The sequence below is a fragment of the Poecilia reticulata genome, chromosome 2 (genome assembly GCF_904066995.2).
Source record: "Poecilia reticulata chromosome 2, P_reticulata-male-v2, whole genome shotgun sequence".
Taxonomy (NCBI): domain Eukaryota; kingdom Metazoa; phylum Chordata; class Actinopteri; order Cyprinodontiformes; family Poeciliidae; genus Poecilia; species Poecilia reticulata.
In genome coordinates, this window is record NC_088831.1 from 28,747,335 (window position 1) to 28,759,790 (window position 12,456).

At 41.2% G+C, this 12,456-nt stretch overlaps 1 protein-coding gene across 1 annotated transcript in view; it reads right to left on the bottom strand.

Moving 5' to 3' along the window:
- Positions 1–12,456, bottom strand: part of anos1 (anosmin 1) — a 64,944-nt gene that overhangs the window by 16,092 nt on the left and 36,396 nt on the right. Inside the window, exons 4-6 of the mRNA XM_008400774.3 lie at positions 12,137–12,359; positions 922–1,106; positions 448–577 (exon numbers count right to left, since the gene is read on the bottom strand). Coding sequence (XP_008398996.1) covers positions 448–577; positions 922–1,106; positions 12,137–12,359 — 538 coding nt within the window. The remainder of the gene's footprint in view (positions 1–447; positions 578–921; positions 1,107–12,136; positions 12,360–12,456) is intronic.

Consider the following 12,456-nt stretch of genomic DNA (forward strand, 5'->3'; position numbering starts at 1 on the left):
ATGTAATGTGGTTTTGCAAAGTATTGCTTGCTACACTTTTTAGATTATTAGTAAAAATTTTGAATACCCTGAATCGATTTTCCTTCCACCTCACAACTATGTGACAATTTGGGTTGATCCAAGACGATACGCTTAAATTTATAGCTGAAATGTGACAAAATGTGAAAGATTTCAAGATGACAAACGAGCTATTAGCCCAAATGGGCTTATAAAACAACACAGCCTACTTTGTCATTTTAATCCAATGAAGACAGGATTTAAGCAGCCTTTTAGAAAGAAAAAAATAAAGTCATTTTCTTTAGGTTGGGTTAATGTTTGCCTCAGATTTTATAAACTCCTTCCAAAAGCTTCCACCTGTTCCAAACTCCTAAACATAACAAACGAAGGCCAGTCGGAGTCAAACGTAATTTGGCCTTCACGTAAATATGAGTACATAGACAGCCGTACCTCTGGAGGATCGGAAGTGCTTGCTTGGTGCAGTGAAGCCACGAGTCCCATGGACATTGACTGCTGCAACTCTGAACTGGTACCATCTGCTGGCTCTGATGTCAGCCAGTTGGATGCGCTCCTCTGCGGTCTGAGGGACAGATGGGGGAGAAGTAGGGAGGGGAGAGCAAACCACAGGGGTCAGGGTTTACCTAGGGTCACAGCCCCAATGTGAGCCTGCTGCCACATCAGTCATCTGTGTGTTTCTCCCTGCCAAACTTTCAAAGACCCTGTGGCTGTGTGGAATGTGCATCAGTGTGCAACAGTCTGTTGGCACTCTGCAACTTCACAGCTGTAGCATGACGCATGCAGGGATAAGGGAAGCTGTAACTTCAGTGCGAGGCGTATCTGATTACAAGAATCAACGACCTAGGAGAGTTTATGGGATCCGCTAAAGGAGACCTTCCCGCTGTGCTCCGTTTGTTTGGTTCCTACCTGGGCCACAGTTTGCCATTCCGTGGCATCGTCCTCGCTGGGATGGATGCCGTAGTTCCAGCGGCGCTGCACCACATAGAGGACCGGCTCGACTGAGATATTAAACTTGGACGACCAGCGGATCTCCAGCTGACCCGAAGGCTGCTCCAAGAACACCAGATCCTTCCTCGGTTTCAGAGGGACTCCTAAAAGTACAGGATGAGTTAAAATCCCCTCTGTGTGCAACACTATAGCTCAAATTCAACAGGATTTCTTTTTCTTCTCTCTTTCTCTCTCCTGGGTGAACGGAGGCTAGAAAAGAAAAAGACAACATCTGAGCTGGGAGAGATACAGATCTGAGAATGAGACATGACCTCAGAGCAATAGATTTAATACATGCTGAGGGTTAACAGCATCATCTCTCTCTGTTGTGACAGGTCGTGATATTTCCTGGCCGGCACTTTAATGTTTTAGTAGCTGCGCTTCTCAGTGATGATACACATAGTTTGCATTTAGGTATGCAAGATGGAGTGCAGAACACTTTTCTCTCTCTCTCTCTCTCTTTCTCTCTCTCTCTGTCTTACAGGTGCAACACACACGAGTGCAAACAGGCGCACACACACAGGATGTTAATTTGCATCTGTGAACTTCACTTTCAGCCCTTCAGACGAAGCTGACGTGGCCATGTGCAATAAATATAAAGATAAGAGATTTATAAAGCCCAGCGCTGAGGCAAACGCTCAGCCAAGTCCGGCAGAGGCTTTCAAGCTGATTTATTGCGGCGGAGATATAGTGAGTTGTTGACTGAGCGTTGGGCACAGTGATAATGAGATGGAGATTGGAAAAACAAGGCTGAAAGTACAGCAAAGGGCTGCACACACACGACACTGTTCCTAATAAATCACCTGTTCTCCTCCGGCTGTTATGCTGGACCTCTGTCGCTGTTCATTGGCTCAATGCTGCTTCACATTTATGAACGGCGTCACTGCTTGCTCAAGGCCACCGTGCTGCGCGCCGGTAAACAACATTATCGAGGCTGTTTCCACGCACAGCGTTTGGTCTGCTAATATTGCTATTGAGTCATTACACAGAGCTTGGAAACGTGCCTGCCCGGAGAACAGAATATCTTAAGGTAACGTTTGCATTTCAAACTGATGTATCTGATTCTTTAGCATTGGAGTCTGTGGAGATGTACCTAGAGTCGCTATCCGACTTGAACGATCTCATTTTGGAGTTCAACTCTTACTGGGGAGATGAGCGCAGGCTTAAAGAGAATTTCATAAATCTTCCTGTCTGTGCAATTTTTTTTTAAACCTGTACACCATTAGACAGCTGTTAGAAGCCTAAAGCATGTCTTGGTTTAGAGCCTGATGTAAATTAGTTTCACCTGGTAAGAATTTGGAGCAAAAAGGAATGGGCTGTAAAAACAAAAAGTTTTATGATTGAGATTAACTACGGTTTACTAATCTTTCAAACAAATTCAGGAACGGGTGTGACCTAAATTTTTTGCTTCAGACAAAAAAAAATAAAATCCCTTTTTTTCTGAAGCAAAGTGATTTTGCTTCAGAAGCTACTATTCAGTTGACTTTCTAAGGCTCCGACGGAGATTAGGATAACCTTTGGTGATTTCTGGAAAACGACAAGATGATTTGTTATTGAGGAGAAGCAGCATATCCCGCGGCCGATGAGGCAAGCAGAACAGTATGGAGACCAAGTGAGGACACAAATAATGTGGCGTTTTTGGAAATGAAGGCCAGGCTGGAGCAAGCAATAGGCTGCTGTGTTTTTAATTAGGCCCGAGCAGCTAAGCGCTGCGAAGGCCTATTGTAATCGTGCTGTTTATTATTATTTTTCTTGTGCCAAATGAATTGGCTTTTTGGGGGCTTTATCATATTCAAAAACTCACCAAACTTGGCGGGCGCATAGAGCCCGTGTGAAATTTACGTATTTTAAGGTCCTCGCAAAAATCGCATGAGAAACGGCTCAAGGGCGCCCCCTAGCAACTTTCAAAAGACCCTTTCCTATTCACTTACTTTATCGTAGAGACTTGAAATTTGGTACAGTTGTAGAGCTCCCCAAGACACTCAGAATTTACAATTAATGTCATAGTGCAAGTATCCCAGGAAGTCGGCCATTTTGGATTGAAGTTCCGATTTTGCCCCGATTTTACCCGTTTACACACGTCGCATTTGATCGAACTCCTCCTAGGGATTTTGATCGATCGGCTTTAAACTCGGTCAGATTGTTCATAAGGCATGGCCGATTCAAAGTTATCAAATTCGTGAGTTTTCGAGCATGTTGAAGGGGTCGTTCCAGGGGTCAAAGTTCACCGACGTACCAGAAAGTCATAAACTGTTATATCTCCTACAATGAAAGTGACAGAGCAACCAAACTTTATGTGTGTGATCACCTTTGGATGACCTACAACACCCAGTTGTGAAATTTTGAAATTACCTAAGCCACGCCCCCTTAGAACAGGAAGTGTCATGTTTTACTGCGAACGTTCACTATCTGACCCCTTTCACCTAATCAACATGAAACTGTGTCCACAGACAGAAGACATGTTGGTGTGTTAGGGTGTCCAACCCCGTTTGGTTTGGATGCAGCAGGTGGGCGTGGTGGCGTGGCGAATTGACCTTTAACGCCGTCTCCTTACGTTTGTCCTTGAATTCCACAGTTTAAAGCCCAGCTGCACCAAACTCACTAGGTTTGATCCTTGTGGGCCCCTCGACAGGAATCCAGTGTGATTTTTTGTGGGCGTGGCCTAATGTCTCAACAGCGCCCCCTTGAAGATTTTAAATAATCAGCCCCAAGCCATTCTTTGACCTAGAATTATGAAACTTGGTACACTTGTGTATCTTGTCAGGACCTACAAAAAAGCCTCTTGGAGTCATGGTCCAAACCCAACAGGAAGTCGGCCATTTTGGATAAAAGCCGCTATTTGCTGTTTTTCAGAGATGTCATATTTGATCGAACTCCTCCTACAGGGTTTGACATACAGACTTCAAACTCAGTCAGAAGACAGTTCAGACATTAAAGGTCTAAAGTTATCACAGGAATTGTTGTATGTCAAAGCATGTGGGCGTGGCTAAGTGCCAAACTTTGACTATTCGCCATAAAATATCAATGTCACATAACTTCCACATACAAGGTCACAGCTGCTTCAGACTTCCTATGTCTCACTACTGACCAACCCTCATTACATTCTCATGCTCAGATGATGACGTAACCTTAGCTCCGCCCACTTTTAACAGGAATTCAGCTGTTTTTTTCTACTGTATGTTTTATTTTTACTGAGTAATACATATGGAATTAATCTTCTAACACCTGACATAATATGACCTGATGATGAACTGTGATGATGAACTCTGACTCATGGGGGCGTGGCCAACTGGCTGTCCTTCGCCATATGCATAAAATTGTCTCTGAATCAAAGACGCATCTTCCGATTGGAACAAAACTGGATACGTTTGACCTGTGCTCAATGCTAAAGAGCCCAACGGGTTTGAATTGTGATTTTACTCTACAGCACCCCCTAGACTATCCCATCATCAATATCTCCTCTCTACATCGACCGATCTGCACCAAATTTGTGGTGTGTCCTCAGGGAACCATGCCGAAGTGAACGCTGCGAACTGCCTGGCGGAGGCGCGCCTCAACTGTGCGAAAGGGTACGCGGTGGCAGGCGGGCGGCGGTGCTGGGTCCCCCGCGGTGGCTATAGGCCGGAGCGGCGCTTGGCTGCTCGGGCCGCTTGAGGCTCCGCGGAGCTTTAATTTTGAATTGTATTCATAGCAACTGCTCTGAGTACAACCGGATGTGCAGTTAACCCCCAAAATTATTCGTAACTCAGAGAAATGTAGATTTTAAATTATTTTTTGTTGAACCAAAACGTGTGTTTCTGATAGGAAAAGAGACTTTAAAAATTTGCTGTAAACAACTACGTATACCTTTCTTAATAATCAACAAAATAATATTTTTGCGATTCTGTGACAAATATCTAAGTAAAAACCAGAAGGTTCGACTTTCAAAGGGAACATGCACAGACACTCATGTTTACAGTTAGTAATGCTAGCCCAGCTAAAGTCGCTGATCACTAATATCAGATATCAGACAGCTTAAAATGTCAACTCTGTAATCCCCCTGCCTTTGTGGTGAATTATTAGTGAAACCCTGTTTTACAGCAAGGGTTTTGCTCAGATGGTGTGATGTTGCCTTTGCTATGTTATAAATAATTCAGCACCGTTCATGCCAAGCAGGCTAAAGAAAAACATTTTTTTAATGTTTTTCTAACCTATTTTTACCACTTAAGTTGTTAAAACCGATTGGAAATCAGTTAAATTTGGTGTTGCATCTCAAAGCTTTGCCAAACATAAAGATTAAAAATTAGTCACCAAATTAAGATCAGTTCATCTCTACAACATCCCTTCATTTTTGATGTAAATAACCTTCTAAAAGTGAAGTAAGTGCCACTTCTATGAATATCCATGAATTGTTTTAACGTGGCATGAATTCACTGTAGCTCAAGTTTGACAACCAGTTAGCTGGACTTTCCAATGAAAATAAAATGACCACAACATCTCCAAAGAGCCTCATGTCAAAAGATCTTAATTACCCCTTTGGGTTGCACGGCTACAGAGTCTGAATTTTGTTTTGTCCCACCAATGGCAAATCTCTGCAAACTAACAGCTGGGGGTCATTGAGCTGCGGTTTCACAGCTCCGTGGCGCTTTCTGAGTCTGCGTGTGTCCCTGTACGTGCGAACAAACGTGTCACATTTCCTGCACAATAACCAACACCGAGCTAACCACAGCATTCTTCTTCCCCTCCCACTGCCTTTGCTCATCCTCCCTACAAAGGCACACAAGCCGAAACACACGTGTGCAAAATGAAAAATGAAAAACGAAAAATACGACACACACACCAACGGTCTCTTCCGGTGATCTGGGAGGACAAATGATACACTTTTGCTCAAGTTACTCTCTCCAAAAAACAACTTCTGTGTCAAGTTTGCTCCAAACATCATGCAGTGTTCATCTATCGGGGGGCCACACGCGTACTTCAAACCATGATGTAACTTCTGCCGTTCATTTGTGTCCATATCATGCCAAAGATTACACTTTGGGAATATAATTCTCAATCCTCACGCACATACCGTCATGAGGACTGCTCCAATTATGGAAGCGCAGGAAAATCCTCCGAGAAACTGTTTGTTTCACAATGTTTCCTAATGAAGTCAGATATGGCTGAGACTGATTGATGGAGTTGTAGTGACAGTGTCAACATGACTCACAAAATTTTATCTTAAATCTGACAACCACACTTGGTGTGTTTGTTGTGGAGCTGCTTTTGATCAGAGAGCATCCAAAACAAGCTGGATTTCATCACATGTGCTGCCACATCTTCAAAGGAGAGGAGAAAGTGCAAAACTATAGAGATGCTGGAGTCTTAAGCAGTTCGTAAAATTGCTCTTTCTATTCTTGAAAAGCATATTTTATCTAAGCCCTGTTTCCTCAAATAAAACTTTAAGTGGTGAAAGAAGATGATGCTTTATTACAGATCAAAAGCTCAGCGGGGGCCCAGTGTTTCTGAGAGCTTGACGTTTTTTTCTGTCCAGTGCCGTGCACATGAGCCGAGAGGACCCTAACCTGACCATCCACATCTGAGAGTGATCTCAGAGTGGGGGAAACGCTCCATTTCTCCCCGCTACAGTTTGCTAATGGTTTCCAGCATCGGAGCTCATCACGGCGAAGACTACAAACACACGAAGAAACAATTACGCTCTTCAGAGCATGAGCAACTAATTAGACCTTTAACACCGACGACCGGGACAAGAATTCCTTCAGTGTAATTCAGTGTAAGTGTAGAGCTGATGGCGGTCTGTTGCGGGCTCTGCGGTGTTTGGGATCCATCAGACGTCGCTTGAGCTGAGGGTCTCGCAGCAAGGCGAGTAGTTCTCATTGACTGGGTCGTGTGCTGATGCTGTCGGTGTTACAGTGCCTTGGAAAAGTGCACCATCACTTGTGTGTTTTAATTTTTTTTTTTTTTGCATTATACCCAAAAACTTCAATGCATTTTCTTTGGATGGCCTGATCTAAAATATTGCACTGTTGTTGTGGCTTTATGCTTGATGGAAGATAAGCTTCTGTCCCCGTCTACAAACATTTTGCAGCATCCAACAGGCTTTCTTCCAAGACATGTATTCATTTAAACTTCTCCACATCTTTATCCCTGACAGTGTTGCCAGATAGGTGGATTTCAGTCCTTGGACTCAAAAAATAGTTATGTGTGGGTTGTTAAAATGCAGGCTTCTTTTCACAACATTTGATGAGTTTTTAAGAAAATGTTCAGAGGAGATATCTTTCCAAATGCAACACAACCCACAACACATGAACATTTTAATAAAATGGGCTGGAAATGTATCAGATCTGGCAACCCTGATTCCTGAGCATCCTGCTGTGCTCCTCAGTCTTCATCATACTAATTGGTCACCAATATTCAATAACAAATCCCAGAGGCCTTTGAAGGACATGTGTATTAATACTGAAGTAAAATTGCATGAGGGTGTATTCTCCTTACTTGGTCACTTCTGGTTTATCAGTTTTCTTCGTCCAAAAAAAAAAATAATTACAGTCACTTTATTATCATGCACTGCTTTTCATATATCACATAAAAGCCCGACACAACATCACAACATATGGGCCTTTTTTATAACTAAATACTAAAAAGTTCAAGAGTAACTGCAAAGCAGTGAAGAAGAGCCTTCATCCTCCCTATAATGATTCACATCTTCTGAGGTGCTTCCAAAACCCTGGAGATTTTTCCTAATCAAATACAAACCAAGAATGCTTCCTCTTTGTACGCATCGGATCACATGTTCTTGCTGCACGGTGCTAAACAAGAAGCACAGCAAAACATGCTTGGTGTTATTGAAAGCATTCTCCTCTACAGCCCATCACTGCAGCTGTTCAAAGATAGATTTAAACTCCTCATCCACTGTTCCATCTCCTCAACTCTGTTATGGCCTTAGGCTGCCGGCAATATAAGCTGCTGACAGCGTATATAATGTAGATCCTACTACCAATCTCCAGGTTCAGGGGGCCTTTCGGTTTTCTCTCACATAACGACTCGGCACCCTCAGAAAAACCCAGTCGCCTTGGGCAGCACTATTAAAACTATTTTTACTGGAGCTAAGAATCCTGGGTACATCTGTGTCTGTGAAAACTCTTTTGAGCTTATCCTACGATTTCAATACGAGGAGCTATATTCCAATTTGCAGCAGAAATGGTGTGACGGATGCGTGGGTGAACCGAAATGTAAAGAGATGAAACAAAAAATGTATGATTCTGAGCACGCAGTTGAAAAAGAAAAGAAAAAAAAAAGATGTAAGATTATCTGCGTTTACATCACTGAGATTTCCCATTGATGTCTAGCAGAGAGGGATGCAAACTGCAGCAATTAATCACATTAAAATCCTGACAGCCCATAATTACACATGATATATAATTTAGTTAATAAAAAAGAAGAGAGAAGAGGGGGAGGGGAGTAGCTCTTATTTTAGTTGATGGATCCTGTTACTGTAATCTGCTACAGTATAAAGCAATAATTAAATGATGAGTGCCTGGACTATCACGCATTAGAGGACACAGCTAAATTGTCTGACACTTTGCATCACAGTCTGCTCGCCTGGGAACCCTGTGCTTCTGATGAATAACTGATCTCTGATCTAATTCAATAAATTATCTGCAGCGCTTTCTATATTTTCCACTTGTAATTTAATGCTAATATTTATCTGGCACTGTTGCTGCCATTTCCTTCTGGTGACTCACTCCAAAGTAAAGCCAATCACTCTGAATCTCCTCGAATTAGCCTTCAAGTAGAAAGAAAACGTCAATGTACGGATTGGGAAACCATATTACTCATGTATGGTTTTACTCCAAAACCTACATATACCTTTCTTATGAAGGCGAGAGCTTCAATTGGCAGAAGGAGCCGTTTAACACTAGTAGAAATGTGTGTTATCTTCTGAGCTTCTTTGTTCTTTACAAAACTAGACAAACTGTGAATCTTTGTGAAGACAAGTTTCTTTGTTCTAAATCTGTTAAAACGCTCAGTAGGTTTATTTATTTTCAGATAAACATCCTGTGAATAGGATTATACATTTGTATGCCTGACAGTCTAGACATACAAATGTCAAGTTGTACTGAGAAAACTGGTTATAAGCTTAGACGGTCATCTGTCAAACCAGCTCAGTTTGACAGATGACTGACTGGTTGAAAACTGAAAAATCCAATTATTTTCCGATCTGTGAACACACTGAATTAGGTTGCGTTGACGACAGGCATGCATGCAGTTACTGAGTAAAAGAAACAAACAACTTCTCAATATTATTCCGATGTTTAAGACAAAGTCAGAGGGAGTACAGAGATATCAGAAACTGTTTTTCGAGAAATAAAAACTAAAACAAAAGACTTTTTCTGTTATAGTCTTGTCTCTTTTTTTATGATAATAATAAAATAATAGCTCTCACCGTGTGAGTGTTGCCCCTGATTTTGACCCTGCACTAACAGATACTTATTGATAAAGACATTACAAAGAAAAACCTGGCAGACTCCGGGTATAAACTTGAATATGAGTCGTCATCTTTAAGCAATGATCTAAAACATATGGCCAGATCCACTCAGAAATGGCTCAGCAGACAAAAAACCAAGATTCTTCCATGTTCAGCTCACCCCACAGACAGCCTTAGAGAGAACCCAAGTCTCTGGAAGGTCCAAAGAGAATTATGCAAACAGGATTTGTCAAACATTCATCAGTGTGTTTGCTCCAACATTGTAACATGTTAAAGTTAAATGTTTTCCTTTTGGCAAAAAGGAACCTGTGCAGGTTAGCAACACAAGTGACAAAGATTGTGGCATCTTGTTTTAAATAATTATTCTTAATGTGGAATCTATTTACCCCGTAGAATAAATGTGCTCAACTTTAATGAATGTAATGTAAGTCTTTAGAAAGGAAATGATGCAACTCAAAAAAGAAAAAACATGTTAAGTTTTTTTTTTTTACACAATTTGTAAGAGGTGCTCACTGTAAAATTTGCTCTCACTATATGTAATAGCTGTTGACTCAAAATATATACCTGATAGACAATTTTTCAACATTCAAATATTATTAATAAACCAATTAAACCAGATAATGTCGACACAAGCAATATCAACACTGTTACTGCTATTATGCTTTCATGACTATTATTTTATCTTACTGGGAGCAACTGTTTTGTAATAAAAACATTTTACTCTTTCTTTGGCTCTGTCTGATAATAAATGCGTTCAAGTAAGAGAACACAGGTTTTTTTCATTCTGAAGCACTCTCAAAGTACACAATTTGTCATTACTAACAAAATTGGCAGCTGCTATTTTCCCAAAAGCAGCTACAGAGCCACACGCTGGCATGTTTTCTTTGTCAGTGGATCAGCCTTTAAACACTCCAATCATTGGATGAGAAGTGGAGTCCACAGGCAACATGTTGCAAACCTCCAGCTCCTCAGCAGGCTAACAGCCTTCTTAATATGCCCCTCTGTGGTTGGAAAACTACTTGTGCCATGTGAATGATGAAGTCAGTGCAAGTAAAATTACTTTGTGTGGTTGCACTGTAAACCAATACAACACTTGTTCCTTCTGTTGTGTTTGTAACAAAGCAGCTGCTCAGTGTTTGCCATCCAGTTCATCAAACCACCAGCAATAAGAGCACGGCCAAAACAACCACCACTGAATTTTAACTTCTGCAGAAGAGAAATATACATTGTGATTCATTTCTTTCTTTCTGTTACCTTTGGAGAGACTCTTGGGCTCCTACATATAGCTTTTTTTTTTACTTGTCTAGGAACTTTTTATAGGTAACCGATGACATTGTCTTGAGTTGTTTTGGGCTTGGGTGTGTTTAATTTTTTCAGAGTTCATTAGTTTTTATTCTGTGATCAGATCAGCCATGTGCCTGTTTTTCTTTGCTTCAGTCTTTTCTTAGTTACTTTAGTTTCATTATATTCCTTGTGCCTAGTTATTTGTTAGAGTTAGATTCATTTTTTCCCAGTTACCCAGTTTGCATACTCTCCCTCACCCCTGGTGTCATTTTCTCTCTCTCTCCTCAGCTTGCCTTCTGCTCTCTCCCCTCACACCTGCAACCCATTTCTAATGAGCCATCTGTTCCTTGTTCAGTAATCAACCTCCCCAGTATATGTACACCTCATTATCAGTCACTTCTTACTGGTTCCTCCTGCTAAATCCAGTTTCTTCCCCGTTCACTCAGCTGACTTCTTTGTTCTTCATTTCTGTGATCATGGTTTTGTTCTGCTCTGGCTCCCTGCGTTCCCTGTGATTCCTTTTTTAAATTAAATTGTCAAAACTACTTGTCATCTCCGCCTTGCTGCATTTGAGTCCTTCAACATCACACTTATCATAGCAGACATGTCGTTTCATAGGGGTTTAATCAGAGTATGACATATGGGAAAATGTATGAAAAAAAGCATACAAAAAAGCTCCCCCACCCCGAAAATAAGCCGATGTAACACTTGTTCTTTCTGTTGTATTTGTACTTAGGAAGATGGTTTGGTTTGCCATTTAATTCATTAAACCCCCAGTATCAATGAGCACAATTAAAAAAGCATCATGGATTTCTTGTAGACTTCTAACTTGCAGAAAATTTGCAGAAAAATGTTACATCAGACCATTTTATTTTAATACTTCTCTGAAGTCTGCTACCAACCTTCAGAAACTCTTTTGGTTTTCAATTACAAATTGTTGCCAATTTCTGCCTAAAATAAAGTCAAATCACTAAAACTAGCATTTATTGGTCTAAAACTTCTGAAAATCCATTATGTTCCTTTTGTATGGTAAGGCTTGATGTTAAGTCCATTAAAAAAAGATAATAAAAAAAAATAGTCAATAGTCATAGGGGGAGCACAAGATTGATGCCACCAATGGAGTAATGTTATAATCCTAAAGTTTAAATTGTTGCTGTGGTTTACCAAATTTTATTGTTGTGTTGATACATTGTGATCTGCTGCCAAAAAACAGAAACAGCTGATACTTAGTTTATTCTCAAAAATATTCTTTGAAAGCCGTTCAAAGACAGTTTTCCTGCTCTTGATAACAATCACATTTGCTTATTTTGCCCTTTGAGGATAAATATTGCCCTCACTTTCATTCATTGTGATGCAAGTTCACCTATTTTTTTTTCCTATTACCTTTGTAGAGATTCTTGGGCACCTGGCAGGTGTGACCACAGCCGTTGCTGCAGCACTTTTTGACGGTGGAGCACTCTCCATCCTCCTCACAGCTCTCTACGCAGGCTGCAGCAAAGCCGCTGGCCTTCTCTGGCGCGGGGCAGTCGCCTTGCTTCACCCCCTCAACGGACTTCAAGAACTCGCAGCTTGTAAGACACTCGTAGTGCTTCTTGGGAAAAAGGGGCTAAAGAGAGAGGAAAGAGGGGGAAGGAGAGGGAAAATATATGTCAGATTAGTTTTTAAATGGCTGGCTGCAAACAAGCAGCTCTTTGACTTAACAG